This window comes from Tursiops truncatus, chromosome 18 (assembly GCF_011762595.2).
Source record: "Tursiops truncatus isolate mTurTru1 chromosome 18, mTurTru1.mat.Y, whole genome shotgun sequence".
In the NCBI taxonomy this organism is placed as follows: Eukaryota; Metazoa; Chordata; class Mammalia; order Artiodactyla; family Delphinidae; genus Tursiops; species Tursiops truncatus.
In genome coordinates, this window is record NC_047051.1 from 15464091 (window position 1) to 15486946 (window position 22856).

Below are 22856 nucleotides of genomic sequence, written 5' to 3' on the forward strand. Positions count from 1 at the left end.
CCGGCATTTCCGATCCATCACTTCTCCCCCCTCCGCCCCCGTGTCATTGTCTTCTGGGGGACCACAAGTCAGGCATGGAAGTGGTATAACAGGTGGGCTGTAAACTTTGTTTCCCGAATGTCACTGAAGAGGTTCAAAAGAGAACAGTTCAGGTAAAGTGCATCTTCGTTTTTCTTTCTCAGGAGCCAGAAGTGGTTATTTAATGTAACATAGTTTTAAAACTCTAATCCAGAAGTGTTAAAGTTGTGTTTTTAAAAGAATACGAGAGAATAGAGTTCCACCTTAGCAGCCGTGCTTGTTTTTGAATAGGCTGCAAAGTGCAATACAGTTTACCATTAACATACCAATGTGTGGGAACAGAAATCGTAGCACAGATTTGGTGGCCCCTGAGGAGCAGGTGATTGGAAAGAGGCCCCAGGAAACTTTGGAAGACGATAGATACATTCTATCGGTTGGGGTGTGAATCACATGGATTTATTACGCATTTGTCAAAACATCCAACTTAAGATCTGTGTATTTCACTGCTTGTAAATTTCACCTCAGTTTTTAACTCTTAGAAGTAGATCGTTTGCAGGTCCTTGAATCTATTAATCTTTTAAAAGTAGCACAAGTATTCAATTATCAGAGCTATCAGAGTTTACCAGAGGTACCAAATTTGCAAAGTACCCATCTTGTCAAATAATGCTAGCAGTACTAATTAAATCCAGCCAAAGTTTCAAAAAAGGCTTTAAGGTGTGGACTGAAAAGAGTACACAACGTTAGAGTTGTGAGTTAAGTTTTATTTGGAGCAAAATGAGGACTAAAGCCCAGGATACACCTCTCAGATAGCCCTGAAGAAGTGCTCTGGTGGGAGGTCAGTGTATGTGTGATTTGTGTGAAGGGGGGATGGGAGGTCAGTGTATGTGTGATTTGTGTGAAGGGGGGATGCTGCAACCGAGCACACATTTTGGCAGAGGCCTGCTGCTAGTCACAGGAAGGATGCTGCTCGTCACCAGCCACAGATGTCTCTGTTAATGATTTTAGTGCTTTTCTGGATATAAGATGCAAGCAACTGGGCTCATAAAATCTTCTCCTGAAAATATCTAACTATCTGATGCCTGTTCTGCCAGTTTTTTCCAGGGCACAGAGTGCCTCGTTCCTGATCTCCACCCTGAACTCCTTTCAGGGTATGTTGAAGGTCAGTGACTGCCGGGGCTAGTGACCTAATCGTTGTAGAGACAGGTGGCAAGTGACAATTTTTAGTTGGCAAAGGTCATCATCCAATTTCACGGTCAGAATTATCTAGTCCAACATCTATTACTCAAGTTAGAATTCTTTTTGAATTAGAGGCCCTGCCATTTTTGGTTTTGAAAGCAAAAGCTCATTTTAAGAGTGGGAGTTAGACACAGCTGAGATTAAGTCCAGCCCTGCCTCTGTAACCTTGGGCAATTACTTAATCCCTCCTTTCCTCCACTGTCAAAGGCATCTAATAATAGTTATATTGAAGTTTTGTGGTGACTGAGTGAAACATATAGAAAGCAACTTGCTCAGCGTTGATCTTTCAGGCACACACTCTTCCTAGAAACCCAAGTGCAAGTGCCTAAATCCAGGTGCAAATGCACAGATCAATGTGCTTGGTCATTTTTTAAATAAGAGCTTTATTGAGATGCTTGGTCATTATTGCTTTAATTAGAATACTTGCCAAACTGTATTACTGTTTACTGGACAGTTAAGGTAGTTTAATCCTTTCTAAAAGAAGGCAAAACACTCTTGCACTGTTGGTGGGAATGTGAATTGGTACAGCCACTATGGAGAACAGTATGGAGGTCCCTTAAAAACCTACAAATAGAACTACCATACGACCCAGCAATCCCACTACTGGGCATACACCCTGAGAAAACCATAACTCAAAAAGAGTCATGTACCACAATAATCATTGCAGCACTATTTACAATAGCCCGGACATGGAAGCAACCTAAGTGTCCATCGACAGATGAATGGATAAAGAAGATGTGGCACATATATACAATGGAATATTACTCGGCCATAAAAAGAAACGAAATTGAGTTGTAGTGAGGTGGATGGACCTAGAGTCTGTCACACAGAGTGAAGTCAGAAAGAGAAAAACAAATACCGTATGCTAACACATATATATAGAATCTAAAAAAAAATAAAAGTGGGGCTTCCCTGGTGGCGCAGTGGTTGAGAGTTTGCCTGCTAATGCAGGGGACACGGGTTCGAGCCCTGGTCTGGGAAGATCCCACATACCACGGAGCAACTAGGCCCGTGAGCCACAACTACTGAGCCTGTGCGTCTGGAGCCTGTGCTCCGCAACAAGAGAGGCCGCGATAGTGAGAGGCCCGCGCACCGCGATGAAGAGTGCCCCCCGCTTTCCACAACTAGAGAAAGCCCTCACACAGAAACGAAGACCCAACACAGTAAAAATAAATTAATTAATAAACTCCTACCCCCAACATCTTCTTTAAAAAAAATAATAAATAAAAGTGGTTCTGAAGAACCTAAGGGCAGGACAGGAATAAAGACGCAGATGTAGAGAATGGACTTGAGGACATGGGGAGGGGGAAGCGTAAGCGGAGATGAAGTGAGAGAGTGGCACTGACATATATACACGCGACCAAATGTAAAATAGATGGCTAGTGGGAAGCAGCTGCATAGCACAGAGAGATCAGCTCTGTGCTTTGTGTCCACCTAGAGGGGTGGGAGGGAGACGCAAGAGGGAGGGGGATATGGGGATATATGTATATGTATAGCTGATTCACTTTGTTATACAGCAGTAACTAACACAACAATGTAACGCAATTATACTCCAATAAAGATGTTTAAAAAATATTTTTAAATAAAATAAAAGAAGGCAACATAGATGTGAAGAAAAAAGCTTTCAAAAGAACAGTGGTACTGTCTTGGCTGTATTGAACTAAAACAAGCTGGCTGACAAGATATCTTGAGTTCTTTTTCTGAGTGAGCGACTGGTCTAAGGATCTTTTGCAAATTGTGTAAAATGTATTCACTATATCAATACACCCTTTAAATAAATGGGGAAATGTTTTTCCCCCTAGATAATACTCTGAGAGACAAGCTTTAACTGACTCGTGATTATCGGAACACAGGGAGGAACACGAATGACTCAGTTTTCACACTGTGATAACAAGATCTTACATGTGTGTTAACCTGACTTTTCTGGAGTGCTTCCCACATCATGGATATGGCCCATGCATGGAATCTGAGTTAAGACAGTGTATCTCAGACAGGCTGAGCCCGGACAAGTCTGGATAAGAAAGCCTTTAGGGAAGAGGGTAAAGGATACAGACTTAGGTTTCAGACTCAACTCATGACACATTATAATTCAAAAACCACTCGATTTAGTTAATGCTTAACTAGGAATCTACCATGTACAATCACTGACCTAGGCCAGTGGGAAGTCCAAAGAAGTGTTATATGATATTCCTTGAACTTAAAGAAACCCAATTTCTCTTGTTTTCTTACGGCATTAAGATAACAATTAGAGAACATGGCAAAAGACAGTCAAGTATATGGGAGAGACAATAACTCTTAATGGAGTTTAGGAATAGCAGAGTTGTGTACTGGAAACAGATTTTTCCAGAACAGGTGGGATTGAGCAAAGTTTGGTTTTGATTATTGGGGGTGGGGGTGGGTGGATGGGAGGAAATAACAAAGGGAAGTCTGGACAAGGACAATGTGCCCCAGGTGCAGGAAGGGACAGACCTCCTGTTGCTCTCTGACCCAATGCCTGCCCCTGACCATCTCTGGGTTCTTGTGAAACTAGTGCACCAGCTTCTCCTCTCCCATGAGGCCTTCCCAGACCCTCCTCCGTCAGAACTGAAGACCTCTTCCTCCGTCCTCCAAGCATGGTACCTGTGCCCCCTCCACGGCACACACTTCGTCTCATCATCAACTAAGGTTGCTATGTGTCTATTTCCCAACAAGGCCATCCTCTTAAAGGCAGGGGCCACATCTTATTCACTTCTGTATCCCCCAGTGGCCCTGTTCCTCACACAAAGTCGACAGGTATTCAAAAACGTTTCTTTGTATTGAATTGAATGGGAGATAAAGCAGGGTAAAGTGAAGCCAAATGATAAATAGGCATACACGTTGGAGGTCATTCATTCGGTAGACATTTATTGAATGCTTACCGTGTGCCAGGCCTCGCTCTAGGCTCTGAGGACACATCCATGAACAAAACAGATAAAAATCTCTGCCCCTGTGGAGCTTACACTTACGATCTATCATAAGGGATGGGATTAGCAATACGTTTACATAAATGCAACCATACCTATCAGCAAAGTGAAAAAAAGAAACATTTAAATAGTTTTAATTATTGGTACTACAAAAGTCTACTGTTGATATGTAGTTTTTGTTATATATTTTACTTACTATATTCATAAATATTCATACCCATGTATCACCCTCCAGGCATTCGAATTGTAAGATTATATAGATTTTCAAGGATCATTTTGAGCATGCTCGATTCCATCCACAGCACAGCCCTTAAAACCCACCCACCTTCTGAGCTGTGACTCTGTCGTACCACAGTGGAAACTCTGAGACTCTCGGGCAAAGGAGAACCATTTTAAGTATTTGAGCATGAGAATGATGACATGATAAATGCTGGTCGGCTTAGTCTGGTAACAGGGAAGAAGAGACAGTACACGCACACAGATACACACAGTCAGTCGACAGTGGAATTCACATCAAGAATTAAAAATAAAATGTTTGTGAGCCATTTCCCATTCTTTTAAAACAACTAAACTAGTAGGAGCTTGAGGTCATAAATGTTTATAATGAACTCTTGATTATAAAATCTAAAAGAAAAAATCTTAACACATGGGCTTATTCTGACTAAAGGGTTATCATTTTCATATATTTTCCAAAGAGTATTTAAAAAGAACACCAAGTTTAGAAAAACTCGTTTTTAAATTTTGCGATAATTGCAAAATGACTGGTATATATTAATACCAATCATTTAACCCTGAAAACATTCTTCACTTGTACAGTGTAAAAAAATTTTTGACAGTATGTGGCTAGAAATATTCTATTACCATAAAGCTACAAACAGATTTATGCTCCTAAGAGCAAAGTTAGAAAAGCAAAAATAATATTATAATAGTGATAAGCACCAAGACAGAACTTTTTTGCACTTAGGGCCTGATTGGTTGTATTTAAACATAACCCCTACCAACAAAGGACCAAAATGACACCTTATTTGGCAAAAACACAGAAAAAAAAAAGGATAAAAATATACATATAGAGGTCTGGAAACTGAAGAATGCCCACTTTAAAACAATAAAATCGTTCATACCTGTTTTTTAACTAATGTGACATTTGCAAAATATATCCATGTCACTTTTCTTCCTCTTTAGTTCACTTTATACAATTCAGACTGCTCCATTTTTGTTCATGTGTTGTCACACTAGTGTAAATAAATATTCTGAATTATAGGAGTTTGCTGTAATGAATTCAGACCATTAGAGCCAGACCCAGTAGCTCAAACAATCTTAGTTGCAACTCATTCCAACTAGTGAAACAGATTATTCATCTGTGTAGTTTTAAAAAGCCTTAGGCAGATGAGATATCGCGTGTATGAGATATCGTGTGTGTGTGTGTGTGTGTGTGTGTGTGTGTGTGTGTGTGTATGCATACAAGTTTGCCAGGGCAGTGTGAGAGTGAGTGCATCCCAGAGAGAGGAGTGATATACAAACAACCGTAACAATGGCCCGAAAGGCTTAGGTAGCCAGACACTGAATTTCCCCCCAAAGAAACCTGAGGCTGAGCGATGGGGGAATTAAGGGATCTGTCATCACAACGTGGAATCAGTGACACGTTCGGAAAACAAAGACTAAGGCGGGATGCGTCGGCCACAACATTCCCGTGACACTGGAGGATGCAGAGCAGTGACAGGGATCAGGGACTGACTCTGGCTGCACTGGCAGGGATTCCCTGGGTTCGCAGCTGAGGATCCCTGGACCTTCCCCAAAGGGCATTTGCAGAGGCCCCAGCACTGGCCTTCCACCTCTCTCAGCGAGGACATCTCAGGGGTCCCAGGGTCTGAGCTTGGGTATCCCCACCTCCCGGTCTTAAAGGTTCTCTCAGTACAGATACTATCCCTTCTAGATGCTTGGCCAAAACCCATCACTACCTTCCACTGCCAATTCAGTCTTAGAAAGGGGTTCTCCTTCTGTCCCTTTGGGGTCCCTGAGTTTGAGGTAATGCCAACATACCGTACGCTACGTAGCAGTAACAAAGTCAGGCAGTCCACTGGAAAACTCAAGCAATCTAGATTCAATATATTAGCCTGTTTTTGTTATCTCAGTAATACTTTTTAGTGAGACAGTTTCTCCACACAACTTAGAATGTGTGGGGTAAAGGAAAAAAATATTGCTAGAATATGATAGAAAGATTTTAAAAATTCAGCACTGAAACTCCTTCTTTAGGGAAGGAAAAGGAGACATATTATGTTCCCACTCTGTATTTTCCATCCTTGGCTTTGAGGTACAAGAGCACCAAGGTTCCTGTAAAGTGAGTTAAAGGTCCTGCCAGTCCCTCTACCCACACAACAATCCTAGGGAAATCCTGAACCGTCTACTTTCCAAATCTGTAACCATATCTCTAGGCATGTCTATACAGCTCGTTCATTCACTTTCAAAATCTACAGCATTTTTGAAACAAAATGACATAGTTGCATTCTTTAAATGCCAGCCATGAAATCATCACTTAAAAAAAAAGAAAAGAAACTCGTCAGACTATGTAGACGTAAGTCAAATAAAATTCTCTCTTTTTTTTAAGGTGCTTTATTTGGTCTGCTGAAGACATGCCTATGGCTGCTTCTAAAAGCCCTTAGGAAGAGCCTCAGATGATATCCTGCAGTTGGATATTCTGCTCCAATGTCATCAGGTTCTTAAACTACACTGTAGGTATAAACTGTTTCATGAAAAACCCCCAAAATGTGCACACTAAATGCAGAGAAAAACTTCATTTATAATTCAGGTGAATTTCAGTCACACCAAAATAATGATCTAACCTGTCCAAACATGCAACTTCTCTCTTTCTTCCCCCATGAACTAAATTCTCTTCTTTCAAAAATGGTCAGATTTGAAGATCAAGTTAAAATCCACCATATTTCAAGTTAAACTCAAAGGGTTTCTATACAACTGTAGCATGATTTCAAATTCATATTGGCATTCATCTTTCTATATTTTCCTATATTTATCCTAAAGAAACTTCCTGGATCATAATATTTAGGGAGAAATTAAAAGGGTTTTATATTACACTGTGAAGTTCCAGTAAATTCTCGGTTTATCAGGGTTTACCCTTAGCTCAATGTCATACAACCTCTACATGATGCAAGTATCCCGGTAACAAGTTATTTCAAATACAAAACTCTTAGCTCTGTGTCATAAATAAATTTGGGTAAAACCGCAAGCCTTCCACTGAGTCATCTCGGCAAAGATGGCCCATCTTCTCGGCAAGAAGCAACCTAGGAGTCAAGGGATAAAAACACCATCATCCACCCATTCAGAAACACAATGATAGTTGTAAGTGACGAGCAAAGCCCTTGCTTACCTTTCTTTAGCCAGGAGGACAGACATTCCCACAAGCTTAGCAAACTCTTCTGATGTTAAAGATCCCTTTTCTGAAACCTAACAGAAACACACAGCAGGAAAAAATGTGATCATTTAGGCCACCTAGGTACTAACCTGGGGGTACTATCTACCAGTATACTTGGGAAATAATTTACTGAATTTTCTACTAAACTCCAAAGACTGTTCACTCTAGAACTAAATCTTCTTCACTAATGCTTAAGTCTACAAAAGTTGAAGAACCCAGAACAAACACGGTGAAGGCTAAAACATCATGAAACCCTATATAATATAATAAAGGCACTATACTAATGCCTAAAAAGAACTATTCCACAGTCTGAAAAGGAACATATAACAAATTCTAACTGAGTGCATAGTACATGCGCCACTGAAGGACCGTTATACATAGGATTAGTTTTAAATATGTGATAGAAGTATCTATAGCCTTGGGACTTTCATCGAGTTTAAAATAAGAAGTATAATAACTGCGAGTTATTCAAATTATACAGGCTCACCACAGAAGCTATGAGGCGATAATATTTCAAGGATCCTAACGAGTAATAGCAGTTTGCCCAGTAAAACCCATCTAAACTACACTTGCTTTCCGTATATTTTGAAGCAATTCTTTCACAAAACAATTTGTAGGGTAATGCAGCTTATTATGTGGGTAATACTGAAAGAAAAACTTCAATCATGGGTAACACTGATTTACAAAGTTCAAAACATATTTTCAAGACTGAGTTTCAAACAGAAAGAGAGCAAGCACCTCACTCATTCTAACTCCCCTTACTCACAAGATGTTATGAGTGTTGGCAAGTTTCAAGGCGCTTTCAAAGTATAAATGTGATGAACAGTTATTCGTAGTTAATGAGAAACCATTTTCAATTGGGTCTGTGAATATTACTTGTCAGTAAAAGTTGAATTTAAAAGGAAATCCTGTTTCTCAAGTTGCTAAGCATTGGGGTCTTCTGTGGCAAGGTCTAACAACGGAGGGAGGAAACCGGGTCCCCATACCGTCTCCAAGGCTGAGGCCACTGTTTCCTCCTCCTTGTGGGACTGAAGTTCAATTACCATGACGCCGCTGTCAAACACACGTAGCCTAAAAATCACAGACGGGAGGACAAAGCCGTGAATATCTGGGATCTCGGGCCCCTGAGGAAGTGCAAATATTTTTTACTTTCATTTATGCCAGGACTGAGGGCAATTTTAACACAAAAGAACATTTGAAATACAATGACCACGGGTAACTAAGGCCTAATTAAAAAGCTCATGAACAAACAGTTAATGAAGTTCTGAACTATAATCTACATGCTAAATAAACTATGCCTGTCTACTTTTTGTTAAGGGCAGAGGGACTGGTCACTGTGACCGCATGGGAGGAGCCCACGTTCTCACCTCCTGCCCCAGCGGCAAGAGGCCGACTACCAGCCCCTGAGGCCCCGCACAGCCCTGATAAGGATGGAAGCCGGGTTGACAGAGGTGTCCGTGGTGCCAGGTGAATTCTGCCCATGTGTGATATAAACTTCAAGAGGGGCAATATATATACTGGTTCACCATGCAGGATGGCAGACCTGCAGGGCTGTCCTGTCTACTCAGGGTGGAATCGTGCCTATAGTTGGCAAACTTCCTGCAGAGGTTCTTTTACCTGAGAGGTAATTTCAGCTCTTCCAGCATCTTGCATGCATTCACTAAATCTTCTGGTGAGAGCAACTGGTGGGGAAAAAAAATCCAGTTTACCAGTTTACACTGCAAATTAATAGAGTGATGCTATATAATTATAACAACCACTAAAACAGAAGAGGATATTGTAAAATTATCATGTATCAAGGATTTTAGGTGGCTTAGTCACTACAAGGCAAATAGGATTAACAAAGAAGCAAAAGACTTCTTTTCATTAAAGCAGTACTATCCATAGAAATATAATACAAGTCATGTACGTAATTTAAAATCTTCTAGTAGCCACATTAAAAGAAAATAAACAGGCGAAATTCATTTTAATACATATATTTTATTCAACCTAATAGATGCAAAAGTTCACCATATAATTGATATAAAAAATCATTAATGAGCTGATTAACACTTCTTTATTCTGCACGAAGTCTTCTAAATCCCGTGTGTAATTTATGCTTACAGCACATCTCAATTTGGACTAACTACATTTCAAGTTCACAGTCATCACATGTAACTAGGTAGAGGCTACCCTTCCAGACCACGTGGGCTTGAAGAATCGGTCCTGCGTGGTGGTGACCAGCACAGGTGTCAGTCACACAGAATGGTTCTGGAGCCAGCCCAGCCTGGGTCCCAGTCCCTGTTTAAAACACTGTCTCCAAGTGCAGCTGTGGTCAAGTTACTTAATCTTTCTAAGCCTTAATGTCCTCATCCCCTAATCATCCCCTAAATGGGGACAGTAAACGTAGCTACCTCACTGAGTTACTGGGAGGATAAATGGATAACACGTGCAGAGTGATGGTAAGTATCCTCTGGTGGCGGTTATGATGACTGTTAAAATAAAAATGCAGAACAGAGGCTTAACCCGTGAGACCGGGGTGAGCGCTGGAGAGATGTGTGTGAGTTGTCTGCGTGGAGGTGACTGCTGACACCACAAAACTGTGTTCTACTTCAAGGGCACAGAGAGTGCACAGACAGACCCTTGGAGGCCAAAGACAGCTAGCTGGGTGTTGAACAGGCAGTGAGAGCTGAAGTATAGCCACTGCTGATTCTGAGCCAAAGAGGCAGGGCGGCTTTCTTTCTGTATTACCTACAGGCAACCTGAGTCCAACCAGGTTCACTCAAAACAGTTAACTATCACAGAGAAAGGGCATCAGGCACAATCTTGTTCATCACAATACAAACACAGACTCTCAGAGCTTTAAGGTATCATTCGGTCCAAACCCTATTTTATTTTATTTTTTTTTTTGCTGTACGCGGGTCCCTGACCACTGCAGCCCCTCCCACCGCGGAGCACAGGCTCCGGACGCGCAATCCCAGTGGCCACGGCCCACGGGTCCAGCCGCTCCGCGGCACGCGGGATCCTCCCGGACCGGGGCATGAACCCACGCCCCCCGCATCGGCAGGCGGACCCCCAACCACTGTGCCACCAGGGAAGCCGCAAACCCTATTTTAAAGGTAAAAAAACCCCTGAGCTCCAGAGAGGTTAAGGAAGCTACTCAAGGGCATTCAGCAAAACCAGGAACAGAATTTATCTCCTAGATCCCAGGGCAGTATTCTTTTCACTGCGCCACACTGCTTCTCAAAATAGTTTTGATATTCACAACCCTTCCTCAAATTGTATTCACTGTAGGGGAATTTGTATTGTATCAAGTCTATATTTAGCTAAAAGAATATCTAAATATTCTATTCTTACTTCCATTCCTCGAGCTCGGTTTACTAAACAGTACACCTCTGTGAGTGACATTATTCCCCCTCGTTCCTGTTAAAATATAAAATAAAAAGCATTATAATTAGGACCAGTTAGCATTTCTTAACAGAAATCATAATCAGAGTGAAATCAGAAATCATAAAATCTCTTAAGAAGCTTTTGAAAACTATATTTACACACAGGGAACCAATTCAGATACCACGAGGCACTTCAAATTCCATATTTGGACTTTACTGTCATTATTACTTTTAACATTTTAACATTTACTTAAATGAAAAGGGGTTGTACACCATGTTTCAGTGTATTTATTTATTTTTATAAAGTTATTTATTTATCTTTTTTTTTTTTTTTTTTGCGTAACGCGGGCCTCTCACTGTTGTGGCCTCTCCCGTTGCGGAGCACAGGCTCCGGACGCGCAGGCTCAGCGGCCATAGGCTCACGGGCCCAGCCGCTCTGCGGCATGTGGGATCTTCCCAGACCAGGGCTCCAACCTGTGTCCCCTGCATTAGTAGGTGAATTCTTAACCACTGCGCCACCAGGGAAGTCCCTTCAAAAAGTGTATTTAAATGCTTTAAGTTATTCCAGCTAATAACTGAATAAATTATAGAATTAAATAATAATATCACCATTATTATCAACCCCTAATGAAGTAACAAATCTAGATAATGATTGTCAGTGGCTGTTAACATCACAAAAAAAAGACAGTCAGATATTATGTACCTCCTGATGGAAATGCTCAACACCCTCTATAAGATATTCTTGTCAGAAAAAAAAAAAAAGAAAGAACTTCTAGATATAACTACCAGTTTACAGGGACTACATAGGACAGGGAGGCATGGTGACTTACAAATTAGCAAAATCCATACTCTGAGACACTCTATAAGACAAACTACTAGTTTCTTCAGTAAATGAAAATTTACTGTATGGGAGATTTATTATATGGGAGAAGGGAAAACCCATAGGATTTAAAAAAACAAAAACACTTGAGAGAGAAATCAAACATTTGCAATGTATCCTGGTTTGAACAAATCAACTATAAGAGAAAATGTGAACACTAGCTAGGTATCTGATAATATTAAAAAATTATTTTTTAACTTTTACATGTGAAAGGGGATTATAATTACATTTAAAGGTGTCTTTATCACTATAATCACATACTGAAATGTTTACAGATAAAGTGACGTGATGTCTGGGATTTCCTTTAAAACAATTTTAAGTGGAGGCTGGCTTACAGAAGAAGCTGGATGATGGGCACATAGGGATTCATTACACTATTCTATTTTGTCATATGTTTGAAATATTTCTTAATACAAATGTTTTAATAAAGCTTTGATTGCCTGAATAATGACTAGAAGATGAAACTGTATTAGGAAATTATTAATAGTACACAATATATGAAAATATATACAGATTATATATTTCCTTTTGAAAACAAGAGATAAGAAATAATTACATCAAATAGATTTAGATATCTGAAATGGAAATTAAAAACAATTTAGAAAATTACTGACAAAGAATCAATGAACTAGTTTAATATTACCAAAAGGAAAAATAACATGTTGGTTGAATAGTAACCATATCGTGAACGGAGTTATGCTCTTAAGATTTCTGATGGCACAGAAATAATTGAACACAATTTAAAGAGACCGTTTAGGTTTCGTTTTTACCTCCAAAGGTGCCTGCAATATTCCAGCCAGCTGTTTGGCCAGCTGCATGTGGTACTGTGTACCCGAGCCGTAGGTCTCCCTGGTAACCGGGTTAGCTATTCCCATGCTCAGCAAATAGGATTTAAACCTGATGGTCTATAATGAGAGGAGAAAATGCACAAAAAGACTATGCAGAATAAGTCTCCCCACCCAACGTATAAAATCCTTCCATCAGACATTCAGTTCTACTCCATTGTTTCTATATCTACCCATCTCTTCTACTGTGTTTCTATGCTGTGAACTATGTAAGAGTGGATTTCTAGTACTTCCCTGCATAAATCTAATTATTATTCTTCCTTCTCCTGTCTTAGTATCTTATACTCCATTTTCCCCCCAATTTTGGTGGCAGAGGAGACTTAGATGACAACTATGCTCTGTTTAATGCCAACCAAGTGATACAACCAAAAACTTCGAAAGGAAAATGGCTGTGACCAGACTGTACACAAATTTAAATAAAACATATCAAAATTATGGATATGTCTAAAACAATCACTTCTTACACATTTCAATACCTCTGTTTTCTACACTCCAGGAAAAGGTACTGAAATATCCTTTAATCCTGCTAGAACTAACAAAGTTTTTATGGTTGATTTTTTCTTTAGTACTTTCATATATCTTCAAGTCCTAAAAGAAATCAAACACTACATTAAGAAAGCAAGCTGGTAAACCACCAAAACGTCCATGCATTATTTGTGTAATCTAGTTTCTAATGCCTTAAAAAAGCAATCTATTTACCTCATCTTCTGTGATGTCACCTTGCTTGTCTTTAATCTTATTAGCAATGGATTTTGATAACTCCACCATTTCCTTAGCCTGTCAAGAGAACAGTAAAAGACTGAAAAGAAATAATGTCCCCAAAGTGTCTGCTAACAAAATGTATTTTCAAAAGTGTCTCATAATTGGTATGAATTTAATAGATGTAAATGACATATACCTTGACCATCAGCTTGCTGAGGTCTTCGAAGGCCTAAAATGAGAAATGAGCTTTTATTGGAATCTGTCTAAAGAATTTAGATGTTTTAAAGCAATGAAGCACTCTGTCTTCTCCCCTATGATAAAAATGTATGAAATTTTCTTACAAATATCAATTTATTTATACGAATATTTATACAAGTGCTAAATCTACCTTATTCTAGGAATAAACCATCAAATTTCCAAAACAAACTGCAAAAAACAATTTTTCAAATTTTCAAAGAGGAAACAGTTATTGATTAAACAACCAAAAGATGACATAAGTAATAGTTCAGAAGATATTATTTACTGTTCTTTGACACAAGTAAGAAAATTTGTCACTGGTTTTTCCCAAAACCATTTCTAGACAGGAGCTCAAGAATCAAAGGTGTTGTAAAGCTTTCCTGGATGAAAATGGTAACATGCAGCTGCAGGAATACTTCTTTGGGCCCAACCCTTTTGGCTTTAATAGCAGGTGTGATTTAACTGAAACCATAAACCTCAGCCTCTGAATATTACACAGATTAAACTCGTAGCCTTGACTAGAGTGGCTATCACGAAAGAAAAACATACCACCAAAACATATCTAAATAAAACCCATCAGTTGTTCAATTTACTACAATGAATATCCACTTCAAAGGCCTCTTCAAACTTAGACATATTTATAATTCATGTATTTCAAATTACCAAAAATATACTTCCAGTGCAGAATATCACCTGATATCCACAGATGTTATTTTTAAAAACCAATTAAGCAGCTTATCATTAATTGAAAACTCTTTCAATCCATACAGAACAGCGGTTAACAGGTTCTGACGGGCTGCTGCCCATCTTAATTCCATACAGGAAAGTATCCCCCATCTGCAAAAGGATTTTGCTAAAAGAATAGAGTGTTGTGTACAATTCTTATGGCCGACTCACTGGGCTACTACCGAAAACAAAGGGGAACACACCTAACAGGAATTTCCTTAGATAAACAAAAGGCTTAAACACTGGATTCTTATCAGCAACAGCCAGCAGATGCAGGAAGCCTTTTGTGGGAAACTCTGGGCACCAGCTCTGAAACTAAGGCAATTCTAACATTAAAATGGAGGGCAAATCACACACCAACCTCGTTTTCAAAACTAAAACGCAGACACTTTACATGCTTAGATTTTTACTTTGCATGTACAAACTGTTACTAGATTTCTTCTACCTACGTGTAAAGAAAACTAGTAAGGCAACACTTTTAAATTTTTATATGGCAAATCACTTTATTTACTATATTATATTTTCATAGAAGAAGTTTGCTAAAAATAATAGTCTACACAGAATACATAAATTAGCCCTCACTGCTTATAGTTCACAGACAATAAATACAAGTATTTTAGTACCTTGGGAGAAGTACCTATAAAACATTTTAAGTAATTATAAAACACAAACAAAAGCTTCCTCACTTCTACTTCTATTATTCTAAAATTTGGTATTAGCCAACTATCCAAAAAATGGGGGAGAAACTACCCACAGGGCTTCCCTGGTGGCGCAGTGGTTGAGAGTCCGCCTGCCGATGCAGGGGACATGGGTTCGTGCCCCGGTCCGGGAAGATCCCACATGCCGCAGAGCGGCTGGGCCCGTGAGCCATGGCCGCTGAGCCTGCGCGTCCGGAGCCTGTGCTCCACAACGGGAGAGGCCACAACAGTGAGAGGCCCGCGTACCGCAAAAACAAACAAACAAAAAACAAACAAACAAAAAACTACCCACAAAAAAAATTAAAGCAATATATGTACAAATGCAAAACAGACGCATGTGCCCATCCTATTATTTTATCTGCCAGTTTATAGAACCTTCTATCCCTCTACCTCATTCATAGTCAAATTTCCACTCCACGTTTGAAAGAAAACGGCATCTGCTTTAAAACCATGGGATACTCTCCTAAGCCAATTTATAGCATTTTTTTCTTACTGACTTTCAGTCATTACTTTGGTGATTAGCTTCGGTAACTGTTAATACATTCTTGAATTTTCTGTTTCAATATTCTTCATTCTGTACTTTGCATATTCCATTCCCTCTACCTGGATCCTCTTATCCCTGCTGGTCATCTGCTAGTGCCTGCTCAACTTTCAGGCCCTGACTTCCGTTACTTCTGCTCACAAGCCCTCCCTGACCCCATTAGAAGTCAGGGGCCATGCTTTGTGTTCCTGTTGCAGCCACGATTTTCTCCTAACATGGCATTTCTCACAGTAGAGCGCGCCTACTTGCCTGTCTGTCTGGCGCACTACAACAAACCCAAAACATCTGATGCAGGGCTCACACAGAGAGCAAGGACCATCTGCTGAATAAATCAGTGACCTGCACGAGAGCCCAATGCTTGTGTACGCTCCTTTGACCTATGCAACTCCATGAAAATTACACTGAAACAGAATAACATTTCATAAATTATGAAAAACGTTATTTTGAACACCAAGTTAGTGTGGCAACATTCTCAGAAAAAGAAACACTAATAATGCAAAATTAGCTCACTGCTCCATGCCATCTCCAGAAGTGTCACACAGAAGGATGACTACAAAAGTCACTGAAGGAGGGCAGTGAGAGCACCTTCTGGGTGGCAGTGAGCGGCCGTGATGTAGCAGACCACACTCATCTGCAAATCAGAAAACCTGAGTTCTCATAACCCTGGTTCCGTATCTAGTCACAAGCCCTGAGATGATTCCTCTTCTGGATAGTTAGAACCCCTCTAAGGCTAAGATGCTGGAATTCTATGGGAATAGAGGATTCTGGGAAGGTGGTGGCTATGGCAGCATAGGTTTTGAATCTCTCCAAATCCCGACATAAAAATGGGGCAACTAGATCTCAAGACCAAAACCCCACAGGCAGCATATACTAAAATACTAAGTGATAAGATATCCACAAAAACCCCAAGGTACAAGCAAGTGGGGACAAACCAGCAAGAGCCACAAGACCTGCATGATATCAGCACTGAGGCAGGAAAAAGAAAAGGGAGGCAACAGGGCAACTGATAGGTCTGAGAAGAAGAGCCCCTGAAAGAGCCCACAGGAGTCCCTCGAAGGCAGACGGGCCAACTTGAGGACAGTAACTAAAACGGGTAGGGCTTTGCCCACTTCAATAGGAAGTGGGTACAAGGGGTCCTCAGGAAGGGCCTGTAAACAGCCCTTGAAAGTGAACCTCCTGGCTTCCCTTCCAGGACAGGAGCCAACGCTGGGGAGAAACTACTGAGACAGGAATCAGCAACTGAGCAAGGTAGAGATAACAGAGGAAGGGGACAAGGTCCAGCTGAAAACAGGGGATGGGGACGGGGTCAGGAAATCACAGACAGCAAGCCACCTCCCTTTTCCACGCTGCATGCGCACAGCAGAAGAGTGAGCTTGTGGAATGCGAAGAGCCGCCCTGAGCTAGGCCTTCCTCTGGAACTTCAAGAGAACCAATTTCACACGAAAATTAGCAAGAGCAAGTATCAAGGTCAAATCCCACACAAAGTTATTATAAGAAAAAAGAATATCAAGAGCAGAATAACATTATAGGTAATGAAAGCACGCCAGAAGGACATGTTCATAGATCACATCAAAAGTTTACCTTTTATTTCAAAATGAGCTAATAGGTGTTAATGAGAGAATCTGTGAAAGGGCAATATAAATCAGAAATGAGGTGACAGGACTCAGGAAAGAATTTTTTCAATCATTTCTGAAAGAAAGACTATACTAGACAAACACAAGAGGAATAAACACAACAGATAATATCTTAAGAGAAACAACAGATGAAGAAGGAAATTTTTCTAAAATAAAAAAGAAACGAAGGAAAAGATAAAAAGGGTTTGAAAGAAAGTCACAAAGAGTGAAGACAGGCCGTAAAGCTGCAACATACAGCTAATAGGAGTCTCAGAAGAAAAAAAAAATCTAAGCAATTATTGAAATTTAGAGAAAAACTTCCCTGAAAGTAAAAGAAAACATGTCTGAAACCAAATACTGAAAGCATACTGCGTACCTGAGAATAACAATCCAGAATGACTAACACATAGACAGTCTAGAAAAATTATTATACAAAGCTTTATTTAAAAAAAAACAAAATCCTTTGGGTATCTAGGAAAAACAGCAAGTGACTTTAGAGAAGGGAGAAAATTAGGTTGTCATCACTCTGGCAGCAACACTTCATGCCAGACAAAAAACTGAAAGTCACATGTGGAAGGCACTCAGGAAAGAAAATGTGAGCCAGGGATTACAAATCCAGCCAAACTGACCTTCCTGTGTAAGGAATACCAAGATGCCAGAGCTCAGGGAATATTGTTCCCATGAGCACTTTCTGAAACATCTACGAGAGGATGAGCTCCAGCCAAAATGAATAGAGGGAGGTGAACGTAAAGACTGGTGGTATTACACACAGTTACTTGTACAAATGAGACTAAATGACAGCTAGAGGGGAAGAGGGTACATGGTGGCTGAACGCTCAGATAGTGTAGATACAGCACACCTATGTTCTACACGTGGGAAGAAAGGGGAGAACATATACAAAAAAATCCTTTTTAACTGTTTTAGTCATTATTCGCTAGTGTAGTCCCGAATTTGAATAGGAAGCAACAGTGTGACCTCATGAGGCACCTTTATTAGAAAAAAAAAAAAAAAATCCTAGCTCTTTCCACTGAAAAGTCCTAGAAATAAAGATCAACCCAAGAGGGATGAAAATTCCTAGCAGGCAGATTGTGGTCATGGAATACCATTTCCCACTAAAAGAAACCAGAGCTTCTCAGATAATGGTTGATTCCAGATCCGGAGCAGGAAATATACAAGATGGTCCTGGAACTTCTGATAACACCAGGCAGTAAGGAAGCTCTCAGAGTCCACCAGGTCACATCAAAACCACTCAGGAGGGCTTCCCTGGTGGTGCAGTGGTTGGGAATCTGCCTGCCGATGCAGGGGACACGGGTTTGTGCCCCGGTCCGGGAGGATCCCACATGCCGCGGAGCGGCTGGGCCCGTGAGCCATGGCCGCTAAGCCTGCGCGTCCGGAGCCTGTGCTCCGCAACGGGAGAGGCCGCAACGGTGAGAGGCCCGCGTACCGCAAAAAAAAAGAAAAAAAAAACACTCAGGAGCCAACCTGAAGAGGCTCCCACTGGCCAAAGATGGGACAATTTGAGCTTTAACTAGGATAATAATTGCAACTGACTGAAATCATCAAATATGTTAAAATGTATGAATTCATAATAATACGTGAAAAAACCTAATTAGTCACCTCGGGAGGATGATGAGGAACCAATTTATCATCCTGATAATAAAGGAAACGGCACATGTTCTGCATTCCTTATAGGAGCCGTATCACTGAGTAGCCAAACAGTAATGAATGGAAGCATCTCTTTAAAAAGTGTCCCAACAAATAAGTGAAAAATAAATCACAGAGTACCACCATTTGCAACCACCAGTGACCCAAAGATCTATGCACTGAACATTGACAGCCGCTAACATGATAAAAAGAGACGTGATGAAGGAACGCAGTGTCACCTCTAGTCTCAACAAAGGGCTCAAACACAAGTCTGAACAAGCCTCTGGATCCAGCTGCTAATGTGCAGGAAATACAGATGACCAAGGAACACACACAACTTTACCATAAACATGCCCTCAGCAAAACCTAGACCACAGCACTTAATAGGTCAAATGCCCTTGGCCCCTCAACAAGAATCCATATTCAGTTAGTGGGCCCAGATATGGCTATTATGATGGTTAACTTTATGTGTCAACCTGACTAGATCGGGGGGTGCCCAGGTGTCTGCTTAAGCGTTATTCTGAGTGGGTGTGTGAGGCTGTTTCCACATGAGGTTAGCATCCGAATCTGCAGGATGAGCTGAACGGTTACATTCAGATCGCCCTCCTGAATTGCCCTCTGGAGAGCCTAATGGAACAGAAAGTTCTCTGCCTGACTGACGAGCTAAGACATCAGTCTTACCCCACCCTTGGACCGGGACTTAACACCACCAGGGCTCCTGGTTCTTAGGCCTTCACACTCCGGTTAGCAATTCTATCACCAGCTTTCCTGGGTCACCAGCTGGCAGCTTCCCACAATCACACGAGGCACTTCTTTATAATAAATCTCATTGTGTGTATATAGGACAATATAGATACACAGATACCTGTATCTATATAGAGAGAGATGAAGATATCAGCATATCTATACCTATGTATCGATATCCACATATAGATATCCAAAAGATACCCACAGCTGTATCCAGAAGAATACATCCCCTATTTGTTCTGTTTCTCTGGAGAACCTTGACTAATACAGGTATTCAGTACCTATTTGCAGTTTAGACTTATTTGATTGAGATAAATCTTGGAAATTCTATGAGCAGCACTAATCAATGGAATTTTACTTACAAACTATTATAAGAACTAAAAAATTACTTTAGTTCATAAAATCATTTCATAAAAATCCAAGACCATTTCCATATAAACATGGGAAAACTGATATGTTTAGATGTATTAACTAACTGCCAAAATCTAATGTATAATTCATTTTCTTAACTAGAGTTCTTTTCTACTTTTTTTATTAATTTTATTTATTTATTTATTTATTTGGCTGTGTTGGGTCTTCGCTGCTGTGCGCGGGCTTTCTCTAGTTGCAGCGAGCGGGGGCCACTCTTCATCGCGGTGCGCGGGCCTCTCACTGTTGCGGCCTCTCCCGTTGCGGAGCACAGGCTCCAGATGCACAGGCTCAGTAGTTGTGGCTCACGGGCCCAGTTGCTCCATGGCATGTGGGATCTTCCCAGACTAGGGCTCGAACCCATGTCCCCAGCATTGGCAGGTGGACTCTCACCACTGCACCACCAGGGAAGCCCCTTAACTAGAGTTCTTTCCCCTTCATTTGAATTTCCTCATATAGGATGAGGTTTCAGAAACACTGTAAAGTACAAGCTCAGGGGTGCTCTCCTAGGAGAAGTGATAAGCTGATTTGAGCCATTCTTACTACCCCTGTGCCTGGTCCCCAAGTGGTCATCAGCATAAAACTGTGTAGTGTCCGGCCAGAGTCAAGGGCCACAGAACAGCCTTTTCCCCTCAACTAAGTTAACCAAACATCCAAAATAATTATACATAGGACCTTGAATTCATTAGGAGGACCCTCCAGTCAATCCCATCTAGACTTTAAAATTTATACACAATAATTCATGACGTTTTCTAACCTCACAGAAAACAAATTTGCATTTCTTTTTAATTCCTTTCTGGAGAAGATTTTTAAAACACATTTGGGCTAAATTATGCCAACCTGAAGTAGACTCCTTAAATGGAATAAGAGACTGTGTGGCTCCAGGCAAACTAAATATATTCCAATACACAGAATGGAGTTACTCACAGCTGTATCCAAAAGAATAAGAAAGATGGCTGGAAAAGACAGCTGACCGGAACTTGTGTAAGAATTACCTCAGAAATGTTTTTGTCAGTTTCTTTTCTTTTTTCTTCCAGTTTCCTTTCAATACCTACAATTCCTACAGCCCTTATTCTTCCTGGCTGAAAAACAAAAGTAGAAAATAAAACGTCCAAAATAGGAAGGACACAATCTTTTGTAACCCACTATATTGTGTTTTCAGTGGTGGGAGAGGACCCACAAAGAACCCAAGAAAACAGCACACAGTTACATTCAGTTTCCTTTCAAAATATTTGTCCGTTTATTGCCATACATAATGACCTTCAAATCATTATACAGAAAAACTGAACATAACAAGAGATGGTATATTTTACTCTGTATTTTAGATATAAATTAAATTTCATTTTTGTTCTTTGGCAAGCTATTATATAGGTATCAGATATTCAATATGGTCTCAAAAGTGCAAAAAATTATAGGTAAAATTCTGGTACTTGACAGTTATTATACAAGCTACTTTTATACATTTGAGTGTCTGTCCACGTTGGTGGTTAATTAGACTGGCTTGGAAAATGTCACCCAGTGGTACTGTCTGTTCTCTCAGATGCCACACTAATTATAAAGAACAGAATGCAGAAGGGGAATCTAACTTCTGCCACCCTGAAATTACCCTGGTAAGTAGTCATGTATTATTACTAAGTGTCTACCATCTATAGAGCACTAAATTAAGTTCTCTGAAAATCAGTTTTTAATCAGAATATCATTATTTTGTTTCTGGCAAGTTCTATAATCATAGAACTCTTTTCCCTTAACGAAGATGCAAGTACAGAGCTGAAAATACTGGATTAGGAAACAGCTGAAAAAATACCTGGGATCCTCTATTTGCTTGCAACGACTGGGAAACTGGCATATTCTCCCATCTTCTCTGTGTCATTTCCTCTGATAAACGCCTGTAAAACTGTTATGCACACGCATACACTTTAAGTGAGTCAGTCAGCCTGTGACATCCTAGTACAAATCATTACTTAACATTTCTTTAGTTGGAAGTCTGTTTGGTCATTTGCAACAAGCCTAGAATTCTCAGAGACATCAAAGGAAATCAAAGGAAGTTCTTTCCTTGGGTCAACTTCAGAAAGCACAAAGGGGGAAAAAAAAGAAGGAACTGACCTTCTACATAAAGTGAACTATTCTCAACAAAGAGATGAGTGACAATGAAGTAAGTAGACTTACTTTAAACAATCCTGCATGTGTGGATTGTTTTCAATCTGTAGCGAAACAGACACAGTGCCAAGAAAAATACACAACCGTTATCCATGAAGGAAGCTGAGAATAATTTGTCTAGTTAAAATGTGAGGCCAGATATTAGGGCCAAAACATGCCTACGCTCATAAAAAAAAAAATCAGCTCTATTTTTCAGCTACAGTGAGAATGACTTCAGTTAGTCACTTAAATTTGCTCAGTGCCTGCTGTGCAAGGAACACTGGGTCAGGTGCTACAGAGAAAAAGAACATAATTTATGATCTCGATGGGGAGATAAACACACACTTATAAATGTCTAAAGAATACTTACATAGCAACTTATTAATCAGAACATATAAACCATGATACTATGGAATAAGAACTTAAGCGATTAGATTTGTATGGAGTTAATAAAGATAGACTGCCTGATGTAAGGCTGGTGAACTTTCAGATGCTGAGGCAGTTAAACATGTCACTGCATTATACTCTGTCCTTTTATCCAAACGATAACATTGAACACTTAACTAGTAGCCTACCTAGCGTGGTGACTTAGCCTGTTTCCAGCCTCCACTCTTTCCTGTGACTACATCCTCCTGCCTCCCGTTCCCACTGAAACCTAAACTTTGTATTCTCCACTGATAAGGCTTAA

General features: G+C 40.2%; 1 protein-coding gene and 1 long non-coding RNA gene across 5 annotated transcripts in view; one reads left to right on the plus strand and one right to left on the minus strand.

Annotated features, from left to right (window-relative positions):
• The first annotated feature begins 21 nt into the window (after positions 1-21).
• Positions 22-22856, plus strand: part of LOC141277032 (uncharacterized) — a 36059-nt gene continuing 13224 nt past the window's right edge. Inside the window, exon 1 of the long non-coding RNA XR_012327631.1 lies at positions 22-152. This is a non-coding gene — a long non-coding RNA (uncharacterized lncRNA). The remainder of the gene's footprint in view (positions 153-22856) is intronic.
• VPS36 (vacuolar protein sorting 36 homolog) overlaps positions 4117-22856 on the minus strand; it is a 33305-nt gene continuing 14565 nt past the window's right edge. For all 4 annotated transcript variants that reach the window (XM_019936673.3, XM_019936676.3, XM_073795110.1 and 1 more), the window contains exons 5-14: positions 21837-21926; positions 21028-21114; positions 13615-13647; positions 13416-13493; positions 12642-12776; positions 10960-11025; positions 9241-9305; positions 8610-8694; positions 7579-7655; positions 4117-7492 (exon numbers count right to left, since the gene is read on the minus strand). In XM_019936673.3, the coding sequence (XP_019792232.1) occupies positions 7399-7492; positions 7579-7655; positions 8610-8694; positions 9241-9305; positions 10960-11025; positions 12642-12776; positions 13416-13493; positions 13615-13647; positions 21028-21114; positions 21837-21926 (810 nt within the window). In that variant the 3' untranslated portion in view covers positions 4117-7398. The remainder of the gene's footprint in view (positions 7493-7578; positions 7656-8609; positions 8695-9240; positions 9306-10959; positions 11026-12641; positions 12777-13415; positions 13494-13614; positions 13648-21027; positions 21115-21836; positions 21927-22856) is intronic.